The following is a 27,787-nucleotide window of genomic DNA, read 5'->3' as shown; positions in this document are numbered from 1 at the left end:
TTGTAAAGCCAATTAGTATCAACGAGACTTCATTGTTCAAACAATTACCTGACTAACAACCCTGTTGGGCCGCCCCTGGCGAAAGGTGGTTGCCAGTTTCAGACTGCAGCAGGCATGAGACGGCTCGCACGTGAGAGCGTTGGCAGTGTGCCACTGCAAAGTGACCCACTTTCAACGCGTAGATTGACCCAAGAGTCGCCATTTTTACTGACTGAGAGTCACCGAGTAGTTCTTGCAGCGCGGTCGCTGCTACCTTTTCCCCTCTCGCTTGCTCTCTCGCTCCCTTTCTCTCTTTTTTTCAGGTCGTAGCAAGCAGGACAGATCGTTAACTGACCACGCAATTATACGCGAACAGCTAGTTCCTTTGAAGTTTGAACCTTCGAGTTTCACATAGTTGTTTCAAAGCGGAAATTGCAAGTCGCGGCTACGTCGAGTTCCTCCTCGATGGAGAATCATTTCGTCAAAGTCTACTTCCACGTTTGTTTTTTTTTCATTTAGCCTTGACAGTTCATGACGATTGTTCGACCCGATATTTTACGATTCGAGTACGGGACGCGAATAAAAGAATCAGAGAAATTTAAGTAAAAATTGTCCATGATTGTTGAAGATCCTTCCGATTGCATTAGTTTGCAAGTTATTAGAATTTGAAATTTGCTAAATTATTTACGAGTTTACGCTATAATCGTGTATGGTATATGTAATTAAACTTTGATTAGCAGTGAATGTTTAATATAAATGTTACGAGTTGCAAATCGAAGGATATTCGATTGAAGGTTTAACGATCGATGAAAGTTTCCTTCGTGAAAGGTGCAATTTGTATGCTATTGTTAAAACTTCAGAAACTGTAATTTCGAAGGTTGGAAGTTTCCCAATCATGAAAGTAATAATTCCTGTTAACTTTTGCTTGGATAAAAGACAATTTTTTACAGAATTCGAATTTCATATTTCGTCCCAGTTGAAAAGAGAAATTCTATATGATCGTTAAATAGTCTTGTGGAATATTAGAGTACTCGTTGTAATTACAATCTAAGAATTAAAATTTAATTCTTTTTATCGAGGTATTTCAAAATCTTACCAAAGGCTCAGTATATTTCTATTTCACTTTAGTAATTGAAGATTAAGGGATTGAGGAAGAAAAAGTTCTGATTTTTATTCTTTTAATTGAGGAAATTGAAAATCGAAAAATTGAAAAAGAAAAGAATCAGAAAGTAATTAAACAAAAAATATCTACGAAACGCTAAAGAAATAGAAGAGAGAATTAATAAATTTTTTATTTTCTTTGGTTAGAGGTTAGGGTATGAGATTACATTGCAAAATAATACAGAGCTTAATGACAAAGTGTCGAAAGACGATAATCAGGAATAAAAGAAAGGGGAAAACTTTGTGGTTGATCATCATCTTAAGCTTTAAACAGAATTTTAAATAGACTAGGCGAGCGAAATAGCGGTCTGCCCTGAACCTGCTTCATTCTACTTCGCTCAGTGGAATGAATGAAAAGTACAGAGTCTCAGAGCCAAGGAAATCTCGAATCGTTACGGGTCACGTCTTCCTGTATTGATAACGAAGACGGTGGGCTACATGAAAAGTCGACATAACCCGAAGAATTATGCGGAAAATTTCCTGCTTTTATTTCCAAAGCGTCGGAATTCTATTCTAGACGTAATCCTTGTTGGAGTAAGTATTAGCTTAACGAACGTGAGGTCTAATGGAAGTTGAAAACAAAAACGAATTGACATTAATTTCAATAGTTACTTTTAATTTTCCAATTCAACGTAATTTGTATTTTTCATTTTAATGCATTTTTCATGTATTAAATACATACTACAGACGAAGTAAAGTTCCATACGCAGTTAATGTGCATATATGCAAATATATTTATCGGTCTATGCTCGTAATAAACACACTATAAATATCATAAAATGTACCCTGAGTACCGTCATAACGCTTTATTCGTAAAATATTATTCTACGTTCAAATGTAACGGTCGCCTTCGAACTACAATCTCTTTCAACAACTGTACGCTATTATCAACGCCTTCTCCACTTTTATTGGCACTTTTACGAATCGAGGTTAGGTCACCCTCGGTATTTTCTTTTATTTCCCCAATCGCTTGGAAACGAGATGCCTTTAAATGCTTTTAACTACATTTAATTTCGAAAATCAGTGTGATGAATAAAGAAGGTGGTTCTATTTCTCACAAATAAAGATACCCCTCTCAAGAGAAATATGTAAATGTCTTTTAAATGTAAAATCAATAGTAATTAGCCGTAAAAAATGGCGTGACAATATGTTTTAAAACGTTTTTGTCTAAATATTTTGTTATCGAATTTCATAAGTCGTTAAATTGCTCTCTAACTCTGTTAATATTACCTTAAAACCTCGTAATTTTACTAATATGATGTACAATCTCTACCTTACTATCTTATAACCCTATTTCTTTTAACCTTAAATTATTCTATTTACTTTGTTACTTCTATATTTATTTTATGATTTTAAGACCTACTTTTACTCATATAACATTGTAACCTTTAACTTATTACCGTATAATAATTAGTTTATTATAATAATTTTTTTAATTATATTCCCATCAATATAAATTTGTACGAAGATCCAAAGTCTTAATCTCAATACTTCCCTCTCAACATAGATACCAATATAGCGATCATCGCAAACATTTCGATTTAACAAACCTATAGACTTCATTGGATAAACGTTGCTGACTGCTGCAAATGTATCTATGAACCTCTATATTTCTCTGTTTGTATGCCAACTACTCTGGCAACCAGTATTCATTCCTGTTACAGTCATTTATTGCCAGATGAAAATATATTGCACATAGTCGACGATTCTATGGGATCTCGATAATGAAGACAAATTTAAATAGCAAAACTACAACGTGGACGACGGACATTACGAACGCTAACGAGTATTAACCTCTTTGGTTTGTTACGTAATGTCACTTGACATTGCAGTCATAATATTTATTTAAAATGAGTGAAATCTAATAATAATTATGTAAAACCTTGCATAAAAGGTGACAAATTACTTACCTATAACGAAGTGCATAGAACGCCTAAACAGGAGGACGTAAACAGTCAAGAGATGACAATAGGCTGTATGCTGTATGTTTTTTGCGATTATCAAATTTAATCGATCATTGGGATGCGTTCGGCGGCTATCGACTATAGTCGATCCTCGTACCCAAGAGGTTAATTACGAGACATAGTGGCATAGTATCACAGCAAGGGGGTTATCGTTTACCATTGAGGCCGGCGCCGTCGCGGCGTCCCGATGATATCACGAAAGCACTTTGCACGCACCTTTCTCGTTGTTTGAGATATCTACGGGATACTGATAGTGTCGTGATCGCTACGTTCGCTCGTTTCGTATGCAAGCATTACGTGTTCCTGTTTCTACATGATCCCACACGTCTATTTGTACACGTACTCGCACTGTTTCCTATCTTTTACTCTATCGCGTGAATACACTTTCAAAAAAGACGCTCCCTGATCGATTGTTTCATGCGAGTCTTTGTTAATCAGTTCAGAAAAATCGATTATGTTACTTCGAACGATCGTGGCGCAGAAAATGCCTCGTTTGAACAGAAATGGAAGTAAGTGTGAATAGTAAAATAGTGAAATAGAAGATAAACAATTCTTTATTGCAATAGTGAATCGTTAGCTTTTATTTCATTTTGTGAATAGTTTATATTATTTGTACCTAAATAGTTAATCTTGGAGAAATGGAGAGAAATGGAAATAGAGGATTGGAGAAAAATAGTCAATTTGACTGAAATGTTGAGGTTAGTAAAAATTTTAGCAATTTTGCTATGGAAACGCAAGTTAAAAGGAAGAAAGAAATTGTTGTTAGTATCATCAAATTTAAGATTAATTTGAACAAAATTTGAAAGTTTCTATATTATAAATACAGAGGAAAAAAGTTAAAATGATAGATGGAAATGTAAGAAAAATAACTCAAATCTATAAAGAAAAGAAATCTTAATATTACTAAGAGTTTTAGCAAAATTTGATTTAGTTGAAAGTTTACTAATTTGTTATAGAAATGCAACTTAAATTAAAAAAGAAAAGGTGCTTTGCTAATATAACCTCAAAAATGAATGAAAAAAAACATTGAGTTGAAACAAATTTCTCAGTGAGTTTAAACGATATATACTCTTTAGAGTAGTAAGGATGTTCTTTCTAAACGCACGTATCATAAATTTAGACAATTTTTCTTCAAGCTTATTAGATTTTCTGTCAGGTACGCTTGCACGCTTTTGCGTCTTTCTATGTAGCAACTTTCTAAAGAAAGGGAACTCTATTGTTCCGTATCCTAAATCCCAAATGAAATCCTCTTTTCACGAGTTGATGTGTTCTGGTCATATGGTATAAAAATCGTCTTTGAGTTTGCTCTTTCTCGATAAAAGAAACGTAACTCGGAAAAATATTCATGCATTTTATTTATATCGCAAAAGCTATCCTTCTCTTGAAATATCTCTCTGAAGAAATGTTTGAATTGATGATTTGGCAAACTCGTCGAATCCTCGAAATCTTTCGCTACGAAAATATTATATGTACACTATAATAGAAGCAGCAAATATATACGAAATACACTCGAAATATTTATTACTTAATGGAACAAACATCAAATATATATAGTAATAATTTGGGTTACAAAATTTAGTGATTTGAGATATCGTTGAGGTTATGTATATCAAACATAATTCCACAGTTAATCCCTTTTATACTTATCGAATATTAAGAGATATGATTTATAAATACATAGAAGAATGATTATAAAATAATCGTTTATTTATTTCTACTATTTTCTATAATGACTGCATTTAGAATTAACGTTAAGGATTAGAAAAATAAACTCTACTTTCTTATTCACTTCCTTAATAAGAAATGCATTTTGTCCTCCTTTTTTCTTTTCATCCTTTCCTTTCTATCATTACAGAACCAAAGCATAATTCGTCTGTAGTATAAAAATTGTGCGATGATACACATCTGTGACACGGCATACAACTATTAGACTCTACCATATTTTAAGGAAGATGAAACCAAGCGAACCATCCATCTAAGTATTTCGCAAACAAACTTCAGAACACGAAATTGAACTCGCAAGACGCCCGCATATTTCCCTGACGATCTTAATTTTCTCCTCGGCGAATAAACTCATAAACTCTTCTCATCAAACTAATTCGCTGGTTGCGAAGAAACGAGCAAGCAGTCCTGTTACTTTTACGATTCATTTAAGCGTCGGGGATGGCAAAGCCGAGGTTGCATCTTTCTAAATCGTCACCATGATATATTCCAAGCTGCTCAACCAGGCGAGTTGAATACGATCGTATTCGAGAGAAGTGTCATTATGCGAGTACAATGCAGTAATCAAGCGTGGTCTCTTTGCCTTGGAAAAAAGGATAGTTTCCTTAACTTTGCCCACGGGCGTCACCGCCTTCGCGGCGTCAGGCGGCAGTCCTCGAATTCTTTAACGTCTCGACACGACGCTCCGTTGAACCTGGAAGAGCACACTTGGAAAAAGAGTTAATTGCACGGGCAGGAGACCGAGTAAGTCAATCGCCGCATTTTCCACATTTTTTTACGTTTTTCGAATCTCAATTGAATGAATTTTAGAACACGAGCAAAGATCGTTAATGAAACGGAATATTTTATTTTGATATATTGATAGAAGTAACTTGATAGCTTTGATATGAGAAGCGAAAATTACAATTTCGTATTAGTTAAAAATGTATATTTATTTAGCCAGTTATTCAAATTTAGTTTAAAATTTAGTTTAAATTTAGTTTAATTTTATGGCTGTTATATCGTAGTTTTTTTATTTTGTTAATTTTTAATACCAAGAATCACAGAATTTCTATTCTATCTAACGAAAATAATACATAAAGGACGAACATTGTTCAAAATACACGAATGAACCGCTTGTGCGTATTTGTTCGTAATTAATACATCGTCACGCAGGTAGTTTCGGCGGAATTAACTTCACAGCCGTCTGCAAATATTAACGAATGGAATCGTAAAATGTAAATATACATGGCACCTGCGGCACAATCACGAAAACCAGAGCGAAACGCTTCGTCATGCGAATGGCCGATAGGGGGTTGGAAACACTACGAATGATATATTTGCTTAGAACGTAGGGGCTGAATTATGGTTCGGTTGCGGGATCTATATCCGTCGTTGGGTTTGAAAGCGATTTATCGGTGGAAATTCAATATCTGATTGCATCGTCTTAGTTAAATTATTCATACGTAGGAATTTCTGTTTGAGCATAGCTTCATACTCTTTCGACTTCGACTTTTAAATTCCCTGCCTTATGAATTTCGATCATTCGACTACGAAAGTCCATACATTTCATAAATCGTGTATTTTATCAATTTTCCATTAATAAATTTAGAAATTTTCTCCAGTTCATTTTGAAATATGTACATACTCGTATATTATAATCATTGTACGATAAATTGTATTTTATGGCAGAATAAAACGAAGTTTTCGGTACAGTTGAGAATAAATGGGCTACGTTGAATGCATATTTCAATACATTTCTGCTTGTCAAATTTTATGCCGTATCATTAAAACATTCAACAAATTTCCGATAAAGAAGATCAATGGACCGGAATTAATAGAATAAATGAAAAATCCTGTAAGGTGCAAATTAATTTTTATTAGAAAATAAATTCAGGAAGCAATTAGTTAATTAGAAATCTGAGCGTTTTTAACATTAACCAATCATATATTTATTCTTTTTTTGTAGATTTAACCGGCAGAGGGACGAAAAAATTCGGCGACCATTGCATGGAGGATCTCGAATGTGGTTTTGCCGGCTCTTACTGCGAACCAAAGAAGAACAAATGCACGTGCAGGGAAGAATTCGAGGCAACGAATCATATCGACAAATGTGGACACCGTAAGTTAGTATATTTTCAAGCGTGCCGGCATCCAAACATTTTGTAAGTGTCTATCTTCATTCAACAATAATGCAACAATTGAAATTATTGGATCGTATGTGATATATCATGTACAACGATTTAGAGTTGCTTTCTTCATTTTAGGATGTTTCATTTTAGCTCTGCTACGTTCTTTTAGCCACCTACGACACAATCGTATTTTTCTAATGTCAAAAAAACATTCAGTGAAAATATAACAAATTTCATATTATATGTTTAATATTATATTGTAATATAATCGAACATCTTCTTAAAATATTACAAATCCTTCGTACTTGCTAAAATAAGAGCATCATCGGAATATAAGAATTCAAGGAATCCAGTAGGGTAAATGAACATATGTATATCTCATCTTATACGTAAAGAGATTATCAGTGATATTTATCATATAAAATATAAAGCACACACACCATAAATTCAAAATAAACATCCTAGAATAAAGTAATCTAGCTTGAATCGAATATAAATGACGTAGCGATCACATATGAGCCAACGACGTCAGTAGAGGATTAAAAACAACAAAAATGGCAATGGTAAGAATATTGATGATGAAGATGGCTTGCGAGATGTATAAACAGGAAAAGAAGTCGTTCTAGTCGAGTCACGTTTCAGAGAACGGACCTTTCCCTTTTAGCAATGCCAAGTTTTGCGATTGAAATGATATGAATGTCTTAGGGTGGTTGCTTATGGCTTTCTCTCCTGGAATCCAAACGAGGCACCGCGCATTTATTGGTCTAGGGCGTTAGAAGCATGACAGGAAATTGAAGCAGCAATAGTGAATTCAGTGGCCCAGATTACGCTGCTTTGGCTGGTCGTTTTTAATTGAATTCCTTTACAAACGCTATGCTGGCAACTATCGTTTTAATTGTAGCTCATTATTGAAATAAAATATCAACGATATATCATGATTACGTATGAATATTAACGTACGAATTTTAATTAATTGGTAGATATTAATGAACGAATTCTAAATTGCAATGCACTATTAACTCTGTGGTTTCAAAAATTTCATCAATTCCATTCATATGTGAAATCTGAAACATACGAACACTTTAGATAAAATTTACAATTATTGAACAAAATATAATTTGCCAAATTTAAAAGCAGGTCGAATTTATGTTATACTATATAACAATTAGAAAATATTTATTAAAAAATTTCACATGTACTTCTCAAATCAATCACGACCTCCGCAAGATTATAGAATCTCTATTATCGGAAATATTATCAGATTACTCCATTCAATTTCACCAATTGGTTTTCTCCCAACGAATGCTCGTGACACTTAAAAGATTAATTTATTGTCAGTCTTAACCCTTAACTGAAGTCCGACTGGAACGAAACAGGAGTTCGCCAGTGGCCCGAAAAAGGAGGCGCTCGAGGACAGATTTTGACCAGGATTAAAGCACGATGGCTGTTAGGCCATTCTCCTAATTGCGAGTCTGTGGCCAATATATTGAGGACAATGCGGTGTATGATCAGTCGATCAAACTCGCCACATTAACCCCTGGATGTACACTATCGTCCACAAATACGCAAAGGCAAATAATTCCTTCTTACATCCACGTGCGTTCGGTATTGATTTCTGAATGCGTTTCAATCTAATCAAACTTGAGTATTCAAATTGGATAATGGTAGTTTTATAAAATGAAACCAAAGTGACCTGTACGATGATGGACAGCGGCTTAGAAATAACAGTAGGGCATCAGGTCATCGCACGATTGACTGACACATTGATAGTATCTTACAGATAATAGTTGTCTATTAGTTACGTAGATACGATAGTCGAGGTCGAAGTACATAATATAGAAAGTTTATAGTGTATCTCTGAGCTAGAGTCGAAGAAGGCAACGTCCATAAAATGGATCAACTTTATTCTCGTTAATTTACAAGCTTTTATATCGTTCAGTTTGTATCTATAGACGGAAGGAATGGAAGGAAACTAGGATAAAGCGATTTGGTTTCAAGTTTCAAGGGGGTGGATTGACGTCTGACTGAGAATTTAATGCTACGTTCGAATCAAACGTAAGGCAGTCGAAGAACGATTATTTCAACAAATTTCCTTCTCCTATTGTAAAATTGGAATAATGATAAAAAAAAAGCGGTATTCTTTGGAATATTCTTGGAAATATATAGTCTGAAAAGTTATACATATTTTCTTTCCATATACAGTCACGAAAGTATTTGAACATTTATGTCTATGTGTATTGTATGTGTTATATAAAACATTGAAAAATCTTATCAACACTGTAATGAGACGCGACTGTCATTATTATGCTGGTAAAATATGAAACTAATCTGAAAAAACGTACATAAAAATTACAAAATACAAACGTTAGCGTTCCCTAAATTCTTTACCAGACTGTAGCAATGAATTAACATAATTTTATTAACTAATTAATACATAATAATTAATTTTATTAGCTAATTATGATCATTTCATTCTAATAAATAGCTCACCCCTGCAATCAATCTTCACAAATATCCCAAAACCAACAATTTTTTGAGATATGTCATTCTTCTAATAATTGAACAACATGCATAATAAGCTGAAATTGAAAGAGTACCATTCCGCAGAAAAACGTTATGTACTTTAGGAGCAATATTTCGTAAAATGTTCGTATTTGCTTTGTCTCCTCGACGAGAGACAAGGAACGAGCCTGTCGTTAATGGTTTCTGTTTTCAGCGGTGAACGTGAACGAGTCGTGCTTCTTCCACGAGCAATGCGAAGCGAGAGTGATACAAACGGAGTGCAGAGACGGACGTTGCATTTGCATCTTCGAGAAGATCCCGGTTACCCAATCTGATGGCTCGATTGTGTGCGTCGGTAAGAGCAGAAACACAGGGAGAAACAGCAAGGAGGAGGGACGCGAGTTTCCGCGTACTTTTTAATGAGATTCCGCACGCGCCCGCTTGCGATGACAACCATTCGTCTCGAGTTAATGGAATAGCGACCTAAAATCCTGTAAAGTTCATTAATTCGTCAGCTGGTCTCGCGCGAACAATTAACAGAGCGTGAATAGCGCGAGAAGTGGCGAAGTCGTAGCTTCCGTACCTTTAACGTTTTTATTTTCCCCTTTGACGCGTTGTAAATTAAATTGGACACGTCAGAGCTTAATTGAAAAGTAGCGCAGAAGTGAATCGCGATCGTTGTATACATACAAAGCCATAATATTATTCGTTGCTCAAACATGGTGAAGCACATCTGAGTTCTCTTGCACAATAATTTACTAATTAATGATATTAGTAAATTGACAAACTATAGATCGATATTCATAACTAGCGGAATTTCATTAATAATATTAGCTTGTTCACTTCTAATAGTTGTTTCTTTTAAAGAAATCATTATTTCAATTTTTAATGTTTTTCCCCGATGTGCTTTTCACTGTTTCGTTTCTCGTCCTAAGTTATTCTGTCAAAATGTATATTACATAAAGGACAAAAATTGCGGCATGAGTATTACTTAAATAATAGAATCAATTTATCATGTGCGCTATTAGCAATGAATGTGTTAAAATCTTCGTTCCGACCAATTCACATTTCTTAGTAATCTGAGATTAGAAGGCGAGAACATGAGACTACATTTTATAGCGAGATGAACATCTAAGAGAAAATAGATTGTAGTAAATTGCGGTTAACTAAATGCGGTAAAAGTTTTTATCAGTTACTGTCGGGGAAAAAGATGTACAATCGTGTAAAGAATATCTAACTTTAACTAGTGAAAAGATATATACGTCCCAATCAATTATACCAACTTTTATATGAACCGTGAAAGAAAGAGCTCAGAAATTGTTCGACCTCATCGTATCTCTTTATTTTTCTCTTTCATCAAGGCTGCTCAAGTCTCATTGAAATAAACGATGAATTACGTTTTTTGAAAATGAAAGATATGAAATAGAACTTAACTGCGGATGAAAAGATATGAAAAGGAAGGATTGTTAGGGAAAGGTTATTAAGCGAGTGAAATATGTTTTTTACAGCCGAGCAGGTAGAGGAACCCAATCTCCAATATATCGATCCGACGATGATCGGTGTTCTCGTTGGTATGGCCCTCATGTTCATCATCATCTGCGTCGTCCTTAGGCTTTTCAGCAAGTAAGCCATCTATTTGCATATCTTGCACGGTGACTCTCGTCTTTACTAATTCACGTAACGAGATTTTATGACCTACTTCAACCTAGCACTCATGCTTAAAAATGTACCATCCGTATTTAATGCAAATTTGAATGCCTTTTTCATGTCATATCCTTTACACCATGCGCAAAATTTATACCTTGATATGTATATTTATATTAATACATACGTCTACAATTAACACATACACTATACATAGATCTGCAATTAATATACAGCAAAAATTTAATTAACTAGTTAGCTGTTGCGACTTCTTTAAATAGTGTGTACCTAAAATATGTGGCAAAAAGTAAGCGATGACCAGTACACTCGTCAAACACAGAACATATGTGACTATTACAATATAGAATCAAGTTGTAATGAAATGACTGTTTTATTTTTTAATTTTATTACTGACAGGGCTAAAAACAGCAAACTGGTTAAATTACGATGGTTTAGTTTATACTTTCTTTCAATATCTTTACAATTCGATTCTGTAGATAAGACATTATTAATCTGTCATTCTCATATTTAATTTAATATAGTCAACGATTTTAAATGCTGTCAAAAATGGATTATTAAATGAAGAAATATTTTTGTATCGAAGGATCGCCATCTGAGAAATAAGTAGAAGTAATGTTTCCTGAAAATTTCAATATTCCAGATAACACTTGCTAGTACAGCAAATTGTAACGAATCTATCAATCTTCGTTTCTGCCAGTTACATCTTGTGCCATTTCAATTTTTCAATTTTTGTGTTACATCTGTTCCAGGGCTCGCTGGCGTGAGAACCGTACCATCTTCAATACACCGAACGCCCGTCTGATGAACGTGTCGTTACTGAGGGAGAACAAGCTCCTGCACGCGCAGGAGAGACGCGGTTCAAGGGCGAGCGTACGGGCACCCTCGAGGCAACCCTCGCTGGCCTCCTTACACGCCCACTCGCCGAACGCCTCGCAAGGTGCGAAACACTCTCAGCACTCACAGCACAGAGTGAGCCGTACGGGTTTTTATTCATTCACTTACTAAGCAAGCAACTTGTTATACAGTGTCCCGTTGAAACGAAGCAAGCGACTCTTTTACGCGCCAGTTTATATCGGGTGTTCGATGGAAATCGAGACGCCTCGACGTTTCTGTGGCCTGATCGAAAATTTTAGAAAAGATAAGAGATAAAGGAATACCTACACAATGGAAAACGAGTCGTCTTTACAATTTTCTTCTTCTTGCTCTATATTATTACATTTTATTTTTAGTTTTATTTCTTCCCATTCAGTTCCACGACGATAGTTTTAGAGATTTATGGGTTATTGCAGGTTAAAAGACTCGGGTAAACGTTCTCCACGTTCGCAATTGTCGAACGATCGTGTCTTACAATTAGACACAGTCTAGCCTGCGACTATATAGTTGGCGGTGCTTCATGCTTTCGCAGAGGTACCGCGTGTGTTGCGTGAAATATTCAAGGTAAACATCTGTTCGAGAAATACACGTGTAGAACCAGTTGTTTAGCGAGCATCTCGTACGTAATTCATGAACGGACTTTCTGTTTTTAAAAAATGCAATGACCACGTCAGATGTGTGTAGAGTATAGAAACGATCATTGTTTTCCTGTTTCAATATTCACGATTGTGTAAAGAATATTTTCGCGACTTTTCTTTTCTTTCCCCTTTCTCTCTTTATTATATTTCTTCTTAATCGAATGGTACGCGTTGCACGGTCTGTTCTTTTTTGCTTTTTTTTTTCCAATGCGTTCAACCAGGTATAGAAAGAACGGTAATCGTTTTCTTGGTCCCGATAGTCCTTGCAGGTTGTTGTTTCGAAGTTAAATTAACTTTTGTAATTCTACGAACTAATGAGAGGGTTGGAATGTTCCTCGAGCTAATCAGCTAGCACCAAAAATAGCCATCTTCCAGTATATCGATTTCCGTAGAACATCCCATATATGTATAATATAGATACGAATATTATAAAGTAGGTGACTACCTATTCTTGCCTACTTCTATTCTTTACTTTAGAATCCTTCTACTAAGCTCAGAATCCTTCAGAAATTTTCGCATGTACAATTGCCTGCCAAGAGGGTAGATATTTGTTGGTTACTTTGAAATTCAAGGATGCATCGAGATCGATACGTTACAATTCTGGATGCATCGTTTTCAACAATCACATGGAACTCTTCCTGAAATCTTCCATCGTCTATGTGACACGATAAAAACACAAAAATCATAATCTTTCTTATATTCGCTGTTTTTATATTAGCTTGTTTCAATATGCTATTCGATTTCGTGAAATCATGGGACAATTGTTAAGTGAATTGCATCAAAACTCGTAAGTGAAACTCGAAGGTGAACGATAATGAATAAAACGAAAGAATAGATTTAAATAAAAACCTATTGATAACCCTTTGGCCGGTTACTAAACGATTATTCGAAACAACCCTCGATTGATTAACCCTTAATTGCTATGTTTTTTATTCGTCGGTCTCGACCTAATTGTATTTTTTTTTACGCCAAAGGATATCTCAAGAACATTGGAAATCCCTTTCGTTTGCTAAAATGAGAACAAGATTGTAATTGCGGGATCGCAACGCGATTAGAGAGATAATAAGAATTGATATTCGAAATACATTTTTGAATGAAAATGCGTAAGGTCAAGGGGTTAAACGGTTTGAGAAATCGTCGTAGATCATTAGAAACGATATAACGAGACTGATCTTAAAAGCGCCGTGACAGAACGATGCATCTTAACTCGCCATAATCATGTTCCTCTTTTTTAATGGATTTGACTCTCTTTGCAGTCGACCATCTATAGCAGTAGTCTGTTTAATGATCCCGTCTGTGACCATTGTTCTTGATTATCATGTACCGTGGACCTATGAGGTGCTCTATTGTAAAAAAACTTTTCAAATTGACGCGTCCTTCAAAGAGGGTAAGTTTCGTATTCTTACGAATTCTTTTATTACACCTTTTCTTATAATTCTTACGATGTTGTCACATGTTAGCATATGTATGTATATATATATATATATACACATTATATATGTGTGTGTGTATATTTTGTATATAGCCCTTATATTGTGGTTACTTACCCTCTTTCGGATACGTCAGAACTTCGAGCCTAGAAGTGTGTGAGTTGTTCTACAAACACAAATAGATGCGAGTCTCCTCTATCTAGCGTTCTCGAGGATCACGACTATAGTTGCTTGCTACAGTAAAAGAACGTTGCTTGCGTATGATGATGATTCTGTCGTAGAGATCGCGATTTCAAAGCCACGATTACGTTTATAGTCTAACTAGTTATTTCCATTATTGGCATACAATAAAGTTCGATAAATTTGTAGATGAAATTGGGAGGGAATAAGAAAACATTCGGACCATTTTATTTCTATTTCTTCGAGTAAATTTATACTCGATTATATTATAAGTAATTATTTTTACAATTAAAACGTGGTATTTAGCACGTATAATCGATAGATGTTTTTTCTGCGAGGAAAGAAATTTTTTATTTCCTCTGTGTAGTACAAACGGACTAGTTAATAGTGTGATACACGAGTTACGACAACGAGAATCGATAAAATAGTATACGCGTGCGTTTCCATTATCGCAAGGAGTTCTGAAGTAGTTTTACAAGAGACCGGATCGCATTTGAGAAATGCATCTCGGTTACACGGTAAGATAGATTATCCATTGATTTCACCGTTAATGGTCAATGAAAGCCTCGACGTAATCGGCCGTTTTGTTTTACGAGCAAACGAAGATTTGCCCATGCTGCTATTTTCCTCTCTGAAGATTCATTCACGGTGAAATCGATCGAGTCGAGTTTCACTTCAAACACCTTTACAATTCGAGTTCTCGAGCACTTGTAGAGTTAGACAATTTGCATGCAAACTCGCACAGTGGCGGTTGCAAGCGCAAATATTCATTGGAAGAAAACAATAAACGTTAGAAACGAAGTTACAGTTATTCGCAAAAAGCTTTAAGTTTGATATTTTAACATTTTATGCAGCATTTAACACCGATTATTTAACTCTATTAATGAACATTGAAAAAAAGGATGTGCTGCGATCAACTTTCACCCGAAATAGCATTTGAGGGTGAATGAACTACGATGTGATGATAATAAATGAATAAAATAAGATTTAAAAAAACAGATACACAGATATGTAACATTATAGAATTAGTCTATGAAATATAAATAATTTATAAAGTCAAACAAAATTGTAAATGAAATTCTTCTTCTAAAATGGCAAAATAGTATTATACAAGTTCGATTTTCGTTTTAGTTTTTCACATTCAGGAAGGAACCTGTCGAATAGAATTTCTCTGCGAAATATTCCACGTGAAATTTACGACCGCCACTGTAACTCTTTCACGATCGCAACGAAACGAACGCGGTTCTTCATGCTTTCAATTTTATTCCAGCTTTTCGTGTCATGTCAGAGGCATGCGGTCGCGACAAAGCACGCGATACTTTAGCAAGAAAATCTCTGTCACCAGGTTCACGAACAGGATCACGACGTGGAAGTCGCAGCAGTAGTGGAAACGCGTCGGCCGTCTCGACGAAATCGAACAAGTCCCCACCGAATCAACCGAACAACATGACGGAAACCGTATTGGAAAACGTCACCGTAGAAATTCTCGATGCCAAGACGTAGATCCGCTGGAGAACGGAAACACAGCCCTCACGATCATCGTTGCCACGCCATTTTCCTTCCAACGACGATCGCGAGGTCGCCCGCAATGAAAAGATCGTCTTCGAAGCGACTTAAGCAATCTCTTTTTCAGAACGTACAAAACTGTTATCCTATTCACATTTCTAAAATCTATTTTCTATTTCCTCCTTTTTATTCGACGCGAAAAGATTCGCTCGTTTGCGTCTTACGTCTGCTGCTTTGGTACAAAATTGTAGAATTATTTATTAACGTGCGTTTGCATACTAGACATTCGTTGTTATTATCGATCATGAAACAAAGTTCAAAGGTAATATCAAAGTTATGTATAATTTGAGAAATTCAGAGAATGTGGGAAACAATATTGCGATTTTTACTAATTGCGAGATAATCATTGTTTAATTTCGGTTTGAGAATGATCGAGTTTGTATTTGCGATTTTGATAAAGCTAGACGAACGTAACACTTATGGTACCGTTAAAAAGGGTTCAACGTTCGAAACATTTTGCATAAGGAAACGCGGATAATCGCGTCGAATTCGCCGTAGAATCTTATCGAGAATCTTATAGAGACGCGTTTGAAATACCGCGAGCAAATTCTCGCAAATAAATTCTCATAGGTCGTTGAGATTTTGTTGCATTTAAGAAAGAAGGCAGGAAATTTAGGGAAGAAGCATAATTCTTTTCTACGAGTAAAGAGGGAAGCTTAGCCTCGCGATTCGTGATTCTATTCGTGAAACGAAGCTTCCTCGTTTTCGGTCTATTCGTTTGCTATTGGTTCGAGTTACAGACGGGTCAACGAAATCTGAAGACGGAACATAGCAAAGACGATGGAAATGTCGTGTTTCCACGTTCCACGTACGGGAAATACGGAGCTTTGCGTCGATTTGCGATGTTTTTCGATGTTTGGACCAAACGAAAACGTACGTTTCGCCATTAATATGGTCACTTATGCTAAAAGGATTCATCGCTTTCAAGCTAAACACTCTCTAGCCGATAGAAACGAATTCGTATTTTATAAACGATACTGTCGAATCTAGTAACACTCGACGCGTTGGTCGATCTTTCTAACAAAGTTGTAAACGCCAACTATCGTTTTAGACGAACGCTTAAAAAAAAACGGCGATCCATCGACGATCGCGGAACAACAATCAGCCAAAGTCGATACAGGTCGGCTCGTCCGTGAGAGATAATTTTCGTATCCATCGCGTTCTGTCTTTTATCTCTACTATCTTATTGTATTGTGTATTTTTAATATTACACCAGCGTACAAAGTACTCGATTTTTTCAACGTGAAATGTAACCTTACGGCATATGCACACTCACACATACACACACACACACACACACACATTGACTCTACGTTTTACGATCCACAACGGATAGTTTCTCCAGTAATCGAAATCTTAATTAGAGCTAAAAGATGGAACTCCGGTGTGGTAGTAGCTGCGCTTTATCGTGTGTAGGTATTTCAAATCGTCAGCTGGTCTGATACAAAATCGATACGTGTTATTATCGTACGAAGGAATCGAGGAAGTGTCTGCTGCGGGAAACGCGAGATTATTATCGATGACAAGAGGATCGCCTGTGGATGACTTCCTGGCAGATCCTTTCTGTGAATTACGTATTCCCAACACAAGATATCGACTGACGAAGTACCGATCGTTCATGCCAGAAGAAAGATAGCAATCTCTTCTGGTTTTTCTTTTCGAGAAGCCAACACGAATGGGACCAGACGAAAAGTGTTTGAACCGACATCGTGGGGGTAACGCTACGCATACTTTCTTATATACATAGCGTAGCGAACCAATTAAGCCGCGTGATATTTAAGCATACCATCGAGCAGAAATGTATCTGTTCCTTGATAAACGTGTTTAAAGTAAGGATTAACAAGAAATCGTGCGCGATCATGTTCGTTACACGTAACAGGAAACGAAGATAACGGTACTTACATGTACGTATTATATACATGGGGGTTACACGTAAGCTCGGCACGGTCGTTTCTCATCACCGTGAGATTCGTAGGCGTTACACCCGTTCACCCACGATCGATTGTTCGTCCGACTTATCCTTATCCCTTATCGCTTCTTATCGAGTGCTCCATAAGATTTACTTTCACATGCTTCTGAACTTTGCGAACGTGTCTTGCTCGATCCATTCTATAGCCGCCTGCCTCGTAAGACAAGCTCTATTCGTTGCTCGAGAAAGAATATTCGTCAAAAATGATAGTAAAAGAACGGTTCGCGTGTTAAAAAAATTTGAAAGGATTAATTTTTTCGCGTCGACTGTTAGTAAGTTTACTATAAGAACAAAGAGATTGAAAAAGAATAGAACGGACGAAATCACCTCGAGAGGCTTCACCTTAGATAGAACACGACCAAACACAAATTGTATGCGTTTACACGACTGTATTAGTTTATTATTAATTGCACCAAACCTCATTATCGAAAGCTAACGTCGATTCACGATGATACTTTATACACGTACAGACACGCTATATCGATATATCTGCACACAAACACACATTGAAATCATCTTTTTTTCTTCCCGAGTAAGTAATGAGAATCATCGATAGTCCGGTACGATTGTATCTCAACAATTTAGTGCCTGCGCTCTCGCGTACATAGTACATATTTACATATAAAAAACAGATGAGATTAATTAAATAAATGAATAAATATATATAAATCTATATATATATATATACCAATATAAAAGAAGAAGAAAATTATATATACATATATAATACTAGGCTTGGCACTATTTGCACTATTTGTAGATTAATTTTTTGAATGCCTAGCGACTGTATCCACTCTGTGATCTATGTGCAACGTATAGCTAACAGATTCTTCTTGCTATCGTCATTGTTATATTATTGTTAATTATTATGATTATCATTATTCTTAACATTTACAGAAGATAATTCATAGATATTATATAATATCGTGTAAGCTCGACTCGCTTAGTTATTATCGATCCCGCACCTAAAATGTATTCTTGTCTTCTGCACACATAACGTTCAATTTGTATAGCATCCTCGCCGTAAAAGTATCAACTAAATTTAGGGATGTCTTTTTAACGATTAACGCTATCTTAAATCGATCATTTAACGATCATCGATAATGATAACCGAGATTGCGCGATTTAAGCGATAATTGAATTAATGAGCGTATGTGATATTCGTGGGGGATTTAGAATGGAATATAAAAGTTTAAAAACAAAATTAAAAAAAAAAAATGACAAAAATATGAGAAAAAAATGTGTAAAAAAAGCAGACAAAATAAGAAAGAATGCAGCTGCGTTTTGTGAACAAGAGAGACGAGCAAATGTTTATTAGATAAGGATTTAAGAGGATAACGAGGAGGGATCGATCTGATCCGCAAACGAAATTCGGGGAAGGTTTCAGTTTTCGGATAGAACGTACCCTCCACTGTTCCATATCTAATTAAGTAACCGAGACTCGATATATCGCGTTCTTTGTATCTCGACGAAATGTCCATTGAAACAATCTTCGATTTATAATACAGCTCTGTGGAAAGTAATCGTTCGCTTGTAAGAATATCTCTAGTATAATAATTAACGCGATTTAGAGCAGTATCGATTAAGATGCTTTTCTCGAGTCGTTAGTTTCCCTCCGCTTTTATGGTAACGAAAACAAAACAAAGGAAAATTAACGAAGAGACAAGCAGTGTGCCTCGTCTTTATCACACAAAGACACTCGCTCACTTTTGTAAAATCTCTTGTATCGTAAAACCATGGAATATCCCGCTCTTCATCGCGCCCTCCGATCCAGAGAAACGTTTCCTACATAGGAAGAGTAAACAATTTTGCTCTGTTTCTCATATAATCGTCGATAACGATCCAAGATATGGAAACTTACGACTAATTAACGTCTTATCCTTCTTTTCTCGTTAAATTCTCTTCTTCCTTCGTATTCTCCTTCCAAATACCTAGCGATCAATCAAATCGTTGATTCGTCTCGATTCATTTATCACAGCCGATCGTTTCGATCTATTCCAACAAGAAATCTTCGTTCCTTTGAGAAACATACATTCGTGATTCGACTATATTCGCGAAACGACTATATAAGGAACTTCGAATCAGGGACATCAAACTTAAGGATACAGAGGAAGAGAAACCGGAATCGTTCGGTAAATTGTCCAGTACCATCGATCACATAGGACAGCAAGTCCGTACTTCTTGTGATCCTGGATCGATTTTTAATAATAGAATCGTCTGAGAGATCAAGGCCAGCTGTTGTTCCCTGAACTGTCACAGTTTATAGATACACGATACTGTAGAAGAACGTGAAGATAGAAGAACGATACTGTAATCCAAATATGGGGAAGTGTTTGGATTACTTCTCGTTCTCGTGGGACTACGTTGTTCCGAAAATATCGGTTTTTCATGCCCAAACGAACTCTCTGTGACGATACCAACTACATAAGTACTTGTATATGTACTCATCACTATTCAAGTAAATCATCTTATAAAGTTCAACCAGTGACCACTTTTGATATCTTTGTGGATAACTCGATCGACGACGCTATTTTCTTTCGCGTTCGTCGTGTTCAATAGAAACTAACAGAACACTTCGATAAACCGGAAGACGCAACAAGAAACACAAGAAACCGACAATTCTTACTGACAACGATGGAACATCCCTAAATCAAAAAATTAGACAATACCTTTGTCGATACTGAATCCGAATCAAATTGATCAGAGATGAAAAGGTCGAAATGAAAGATCGTCGGTCCGCGAGGAACTATCTTCGTCAGTGCTTTGTCGAAATACAATATACATGCATATATAATAAATATATAAAACGTCCTTAGGAAACGATCTTTCAGCCGAGACTTTCGTGATTTTGTAAAAATTTCTTGTTACACAGCCTTGCCTGCGTAACCCTTTCGTATCCAACACAATTTATCCGATTGTATTATAAACGATCGTTCAATGAATATCGTTAAGGTCCAGTATTCATTTCTTCTGAACATTAGTAATATTATTGTAACGAATTAATGTAATCACCGGCACCGCCTGCTTTTAAGGGACTACGTAGCGTGTACGCACGTTTGAGCTTCTGTAGAATTACATATATTAAGGATAAGCTTAGAAGTTTCGTCTGATCGCATTTTGTGCTTAAATTCAATGATCCGTCTCTTAATGTTCGATTACTATGATCGTTGGACGGTTCGCGATGAAGAAATGTTGTGATTCGACTTAGAGTAAATAACGTAAAAAAAAAAGAAAAAGAAAGAATTATTATATACTCGTCTCGAGATATTTATATACATATGGTATACAGGTACACAAACACGATATAGTCGTAAAATGTAGGTCTCGCTTCTCGATTACAAAAAGAAAAAAAAGAAGTAAAATCATGTAAAAATAAAAATTAAGCTCTACACGATTACATGCTACGTTGTAAAACACTAAGAGTATTTAAAATGCAGGATTTCTAGATAGCAAAGTGGAATCTTACAGAGACGTAACTTTTCAGAGATTATAACGTAATATCGTTCGACGCAGATGTTAGATGAAACTCACGCGAGAAACTTTTAATTAGCGGTTAGGTACATATTGTAGAATTTCCTAGTTACTGCGCGTGGATGGGTGCGGGTAAAAAACGAGTATGCGAGTCTCTCATTTTTCGATTTTCAATATTTTATAATGTCTGGTATGTAACGAAAGTGGATATTGTTAAATTTTTGGCAATATACTACTCACACTATTTTACTAGCGGCTTAGCCTACCTTGTAACCTTTATATTATACATTTCATATTATAGCTTGTAATGGATAAATTAATAATCTATAACAATTGTATTTGAAACTTAATTATATTCTGACTCTTTGAATTCGTTTTAATAAAATCTTAATACACTGTACAAATCGTAGACTCGTTTTCTTCCTCAAACAGGAGTGACAAACATTTTTCTATTCTTTCTATTCTTTTCTATTTTTTTTTTTTTTTTTTGTACAAACAATGTCCAGAATTTTATATGAAAATTTAATTAATACAACTTTCTGGATATTACTCTCCATACTTCTAAAAGTACTTTTGAAATTACCCATATAAATATTTACAAAGTCATAAATACTGTACATTAATTAGAAATTTCATTTATAAGAATTTTTGGCCCTCCAATCGAGGAATTCATCGAAATCGACTTCGTCTTCGCTGGATACATCTTCATCTGTATTTTTTTGTTTTCTGTCAGTAGCTTGCACCTGTTCCTTACGTTTTACAAGATCCATTACCCTAGCAAAATAATACTTCGTTTATTCAGTATGGTCTGTATTGAGTCAATTAAATTCACTATGATTTAAATTACCTAGACCAATGTCTTATTTGTTCCTCTATTTCATCTAATTGTCTTTCTGTTGTTGCTTCTTCTTGGTCATCTGCAATAATTTGTGCAGACTGTGCCGCTTCCTCTTTAATTTCTTTCTGGAACTTCTCCCATTCCTCTTCTATAGGATTTTTATATTCTACGTTACGCACCTAAAAATCCCCACATAAATTACTGGACTTAACATTATATTACTACAGAAAATTCTTATACAATGATCTTACTTTAGCATCTAGAACTGGATCATCAAAAAATCCTTCTGGAAGTGGTGGTTGATTTGTATCTTTGCTTCTCTCTTTTTCTTTTTCCTCCTCTACTTCTACATTTTTCAAATCTTTTTCATGTACAGGTTCTTTATCATTCTCAGATTGTTGTGTTATTATAGGAGTACTTGATGGTATAGTACAATTGACTTGTTTAGGATTATCAAAGAAATCTGATGGTAAACTTGACAGAACTTGTGCTGACTGTGCAGAATTTTTTAATATACCCTTTATTTTCTTATTTGTTGATGATTCTTGTAAAGGAGATGTAGGCCTTTTACACGTTTGAGCTTTTGTAGGATTTGTTTCTAGTTTTGTTTTCTTTGCTAATATGATATTTTCCTTATGAGTCTTTGAGTTTAAATGTACTGGCCAAACTGCCTCGCTGCGTACAATGGTTTTGCATAAAATACACATAAGTTGTCCTGCATCTGTATATGTGTTTACCATGGTTAAGGATTCTTCAAAAATATTTTAGTCTCTAAAATGTTATTTTTTGAAATGATAATTTTATGCAAAATATACTTAAATTTTATTACTCTTAAATATATAGAATATTAACGAAATTTTGTTATTATAAAACAAAAATTAAAACAATCTAATGCAAAACGAAATATATAGAAAAAACTTTATATTAAAATATGTAAAACCGCAATAAAAAGGATATTTTGCCAGCGGCGATTCAATTTTTTTAACCACTCCTATTTTCCTTTTGTGTTCACTCATAGCTTTACGTAAGTCATCTTGTGTTAATTTTCTTTTGAGTGACATTTTCAGAAATAAATTACGCTCTTAAGTAACAAACACAACTCACAATGTTTAGGTTATGTTTTGTACGCTTCTTGTTAGGTATCTGTAGCTCCTCTATTGTCAAGTTTCAAAATTAACTAACATTAATTGATGCAATCAAAATAATTTCTAAAGTACGTCTAGTAGAGAGAATTATTTTTATATATTTATAACCTTTTCTCGTTGTAGAGTAGTATTATTAAATAAAAGAGTATATTTTATAACTGTTGTGTTTTATAATTTTTATAATTCTTAAAAAATTATTTATTCAGAAAAATTTATTCATAGCATTAAGCTTTCTCTTTGTCGCTATAATATCCAATATTATCAATAATTCTTTTAAATTTAATTATAAGATACGAGGTGGAAAATTGTGGCATAACGCAACAGATTAAACATGGAGAATGATATTTCTGTACCATGTGTCAATCACGATCCATTGACTGTAGTCGGATCTTGCAAATTATGTTCCAGAGAATTGACTAATGCAGAATTGTTATCAATAGTAATCAAATGTGCCAATTTTGTAGCAATAAAACACAAGGATCAGAGGAGAAAGGATGAAAACGAAACACCATATATAAATCACCCAATAGGTTTGTAAATTTTTAAAAACAAGTTCGTTTTATAAAACAAATATCAAACAAAACAAGTATATAATCATAATTTTAAATTATAACATGCTGTGAAAATATTTTTAGGAGTAGCAAATATTTTGGTACAAGAAGGCAATATTCATGATCCTGTTGTAATTATAGCAGCTCTTTTACATGATACTGTAGAAGATACTGATACTACATTTGAAGAGATAGAAACTCAATTTGGTACAGAGGTTCGTAACATTGTTAAGGAACTAACCGATGATAAAAGCTTACCAAAAGTGGAACGTAAAAGATTACAAATAGAGAATGCCCCTAAATGCAGTCACAAAGCTAAATTGGTAAAGCTAGCAGATAAATTGTATAATTTAAGGGATCTTCAAAAAGCTATACCAGTTGGTTGGTCAGAAGATAGAGTAAAAGAATACTTTAAGGTAATGAAAGACTCATTTAAGGTAAATATTAATCAATTCTGTAAAAAATATTAATTACAGTGGGCCAAAGCTGTGGTTGATGGATGTCGCAGAACTAATTTTAATCTAGAAAGAGAGCTAGATCTAATATTTGCAAAGAAGGTATCCCAAGATAGAGAAAGTTGTACATGTAAAAGGCCATTGATATCATAATGTTAATGTTTTATTAAAACAATAATTTTGAAATTGAACATTGCAAAAAACATGTAAAAAAAGGTAAAAATATATTTGAAGCATTAAATATTACATAATATTACGTGATATTTAGAAAGATAATGAAAGTTTTTATATTAGATATATTTTTTACTAACATTCAAATTTTATAAGATATATGAAAGATCTTGTAATGATATTCTATATATCTTATACATACATACAAGTCATTCTTAACCAAATAATGTTTCCAGTAAATATATTTTAATTTCCTAATTTTTATTATATTTTTCATAGAACCACATCATATATTTTGCTAATGCTTCTACTTCCTCCACAGTAACAGCGTTATACACAGATGCTCGAATTCCACCTACTAATCTGTAATTAAATATTATTAGACTTAATTTAAAAGATAATAAAACAACAATGTGTGTGTGTGTGTGTGTGTAAAACATAGTTCGTATAATTTTTAACGTATATATATTATATATACAAGGTTTATTTTCTACTTGTACTGACCTGTGACCTTTCAATTGAAGCATTCCACGTGCGCTCGCACCAGATAGAAACTCTTTTTCTAATTGTTCATCGTTTTTGCCTATCCTAAATGGCACATTCATTCTACTCCTTACGTCGGATTTAACTGGACATGAATAGAAACCATTTGATTTGTTGATCACGTCGTATATCTTTTGACTCTTTGCAATTGCCAGTTTCTCCATCCCCTCAACACCACCGTGTTCTTTGATCCATTTGAAAACTAGCCCAACTACGTATATTCTAAAAATCAATATAAATTGGCAATAAAAATTTAATATATTTTCTTATTTATATACAAAATTCATTATTATAGATATACTTACTGAAATACCGGTGGTGTATTGTGTATAGAGTTATCAGCTGCTATAACATTAAAATCGAACATTATTGGACAGAACTTCGAAGCATGACCGAGAACATCATCTCTCACTATCACAAGAGTCACACCAGCCGGACCGATGTTTTTCTGTGCGCCAGCAAATATTACAGCAAACTGAAAGATATATTATAATAATTAATTAATCGGTATTATGATAATTGATCTACTCGTTGTTATAATCAATATTTATCAGGATAAATATTATGTACTTTCGAAACGTCGAAAGGTCTTGTAAGTATATTCGACGACATATCAACGACCAGTGGTACTCCATTCGTTTCAGGGATGTAATTAAACTCGATTCCTTAAATAATGAAATACTTTCTGATTATTCACGTTGAGGCTATTGTCTTGAGTTTTTGTATTATTATTTAGTTACCGTGAATTGTTTCGTTTGCACAATAGTAAACATAAGACGCATTGGGATCCAGGTTCCAAGTAGATGGGTCAGGAACTTCCGTGTATTTCGTTGTTGGTGGCAAGACCAAATTCACTTTGCCATACTTGGCCGCTTCTTTCGCCGCTTTGGCCGACCACGTGCCTCGAAAATTGAATTTACATTAAAATACAAGAAACTATCTACCTTTATTTTTAGATAGTGATTATTATATCTATTATTGGTATTGGTAGGTTGTATATTTTATAGCACAGAACAATGCTTAAAAATTTACCAGTTACTAAGTAGTCTGCGGTATCAGTTGCCATCATATTTAAAGGAACAGCGGCAAATATACCTGTTCCACCCCCTTGCATAAACAGGATTTTATAATTATCGGGTACATGTCTGTAAAATTTAAACCATTCATTATTTCGTTTAGAAACATGTATCAACACTAGAAGTTACTCATAGATGCTTTCTAATATTACTCGGGACTGATTAACGAGAGCCATTGTTCAGAAGAAAATTATATTTCTTATATTTTCATAACAACTTACAGTATTTCTCGCAACGTTGCTTGTGCATTTTCAATAACGCTTTTGAACTCAGCTGATCTATGACTCAATTCCAAAATACTGATTTGAGTATTACCATAGGCGAGCAATTCTTGTTGTACTTGTTTTAATACCTGCAAAAGAAACATACCGTTACAAAGTGTAATTTATTCGTGATGAAGAGAGACAAGAATATAAACGAAACAATTAATCTTGAAAGGAAAAAATACCTCATGTTGACATGTATAAATTAATTTAATATTTATTATCATTGATATTGACGATATTAAACGCGCGTGATAACAGAAGAAATAAATTTGATTAATTCTAATCCAACGAATTAATAAGTCGTATAATATATATAATAAAAGTATTACCAAATTGCTTCTAATATCTTACACGAATGAGTACATGCAACTAAAAATAATCCTAATTGTAAAAAGCATTTCAAAAACAGTTTGACAAGAAATATTAAGTGAATGATATTGAAGATTATAATATTTATGTAAACGTTAATTAATACACACAAGCCTATAGAAATAAAAAAAAAAGAGAAATATCTTCATCTTTCGTAAATCATATTTCTATTTCTATAACTCATCTCTTCCTATTGTCTATGAACTAATATTTACATAATGTCTTTATTTTAAAAAATGAACAAAAAGTAAAATTACAAGATTAAAAATAATAGGCTCGATTAAAATATGTAATAATTTCAGCGTTACCTGTTCCGGAAGTTTGCCTGGCCCGGCACCAAAATTAATAACTTTGTTCTCTGAAATATTGGTCTGATTACTCATTGCGAGATGTACTGCTTTACTCGAAGGCTGATATGGAAATACTGAACTGGATTTGACACAGAAAGTGGTTTGAACTCTCCGTGCCTCGTTATCTAAGAACTTTGGTAGATTTATCGCACTAAATTATCGCTATTTACGTTGTGTAGTCACTTTTTACAGCACTTTAAGATGTTATACACCAAAAATTATTGATTTCTAAACACTCTGGACAATCATAGATCGTTATAAATCGAAGCCTTTTCTTTTTCGTTGCATCACTTCCTTGTACTTTCTCTTTACACTTTTCTGTTTTCTTTGAAACTACTTTATGAGACTGACTGCTGTGAATTCTTAAAATTTATTCAGGTAAAGATAAGATCAATAAACCGTGTCAATACTGACCATTGTATGCACACATTGATATGTTGCTTTATTTTGCTTTGTGCGTTGCGTGAAGATCTGTTCAACAGGTCTTTATGAGCAAAGAATGTGGATTTAGACCTTAATGATTTGTTGTTTTATAATGATATGATTACTAAAGTTCGCTTTGTCAAACGAAGCTGCGGAAATGTATTAAAACTAATGTTAAAGGTTTGATCACTATTTTTCAATAATTGTATCCTGAAGAGATAGTAATGATTTAAACAATTTTTGTCCTTCCTTGAATCTGTATATGTATCTTTTTTATCACGTAAAAATATTATATTAGTATCTGTTACAAAATAGAGTAGAACTAATATAACAATTACACTTCCATAAATGAAACAATATTATAATATA

The 27,787-nt window shown here is 34.3% G+C and overlaps 4 protein-coding genes across 8 annotated transcripts in view; 2 read left to right on the top strand and 2 right to left on the bottom strand.

The window, feature by feature from the left end:
• jus (EB domain-containing julius seizure protein) overlaps positions 1-19,945 on the top strand; it is a 46,436-nt gene extending 26,491 nt beyond the window's left edge. For 2 of the 5 annotated variants that reach the window (XM_076620601.1, XM_076620602.1), the window contains 5 exons: positions 6,775-6,927; positions 9,654-9,794; positions 10,948-11,062; positions 11,854-12,080; positions 15,571-19,945. In XM_076620601.1, coding sequence (XP_076476716.1) covers positions 6,775-6,927; positions 9,654-9,794; positions 10,948-11,062; positions 11,854-12,080; positions 15,571-15,728 — 794 coding nt within the window. In that variant the 3' untranslated portion in view covers positions 15,729-19,945. Of the gene's footprint in view, positions 1-3,410; positions 3,614-6,774; positions 6,928-9,653; positions 9,795-10,947; positions 11,063-11,853; positions 12,081-13,871; positions 14,003-15,570 lie in introns of those variants that run through there. The other 3 variants (XM_076620604.1, XM_076620603.1, XM_076620605.1) reach the window with 3 other exon arrangements.
• Positions 19,946-21,564: 1,619 nt separating this feature from the next.
• On the bottom strand, positions 21,565-23,463 carry LOC117164688 (zinc finger protein 830). The gene is made up of 5 exons (XM_033347908.2): positions 23,323-23,463; positions 23,027-23,223; positions 22,321-22,798; positions 22,079-22,248; positions 21,565-22,005 (listed from the first exon to the last, which is right to left on the bottom strand). The coding sequence occupies exons 2-5, from the start codon at positions 23,128-23,130 to the stop codon at positions 21,864-21,866; spliced, it is 894 nt and encodes a 297-aa protein (XP_033203799.2). The 5' UTR covers positions 23,131-23,223; positions 23,323-23,463; the 3' UTR covers positions 21,565-21,863.
• Positions 23,464-23,545: 82 nt separating this feature from the next.
• Positions 23,546-24,380, top strand: Mesh1 (Metazoan SpoT homolog-1). The gene is made up of 3 exons (XM_033347910.2): positions 23,546-23,744; positions 23,850-24,181; positions 24,242-24,380. The coding sequence occupies exons 1-3, from the start codon at positions 23,546-23,548 to the stop codon at positions 24,371-24,373; spliced, it is 663 nt and encodes a 220-aa protein (XP_033203801.1). The 3' UTR covers positions 24,374-24,380.
• Positions 24,381-24,502: 122 nt separating this feature from the next.
• Positions 24,503-27,084, bottom strand: LOC117164687 (phosphoserine aminotransferase). The gene is made up of 8 exons (XM_033347906.2): positions 26,954-27,084; positions 26,232-26,362; positions 25,967-26,079; positions 25,675-25,836; positions 25,505-25,599; positions 25,240-25,409; positions 24,896-25,156; positions 24,503-24,754 (listed from the first exon to the last, which is right to left on the bottom strand). The coding sequence occupies exons 1-8, from the start codon at positions 27,026-27,028 to the stop codon at positions 24,646-24,648; spliced, it is 1,116 nt and encodes a 371-aa protein (XP_033203797.1). The 5' UTR covers positions 27,029-27,084; the 3' UTR covers positions 24,503-24,645.
• Between the last annotated feature and the right edge of the window lie 703 nt (positions 27,085-27,787).

Source organism: Bombus vancouverensis, chromosome 8 (assembly GCF_051014615.1).
Source record: "Bombus vancouverensis nearcticus chromosome 8, iyBomVanc1_principal, whole genome shotgun sequence".
In the NCBI taxonomy this organism is placed as follows: domain Eukaryota; kingdom Metazoa; phylum Arthropoda; class Insecta; order Hymenoptera; family Apidae; genus Bombus; species Bombus vancouverensis.
Note: the sequence above shows the minus strand (reverse complement) of the source record. Positions and strands in the feature narration are given on the sequence as shown.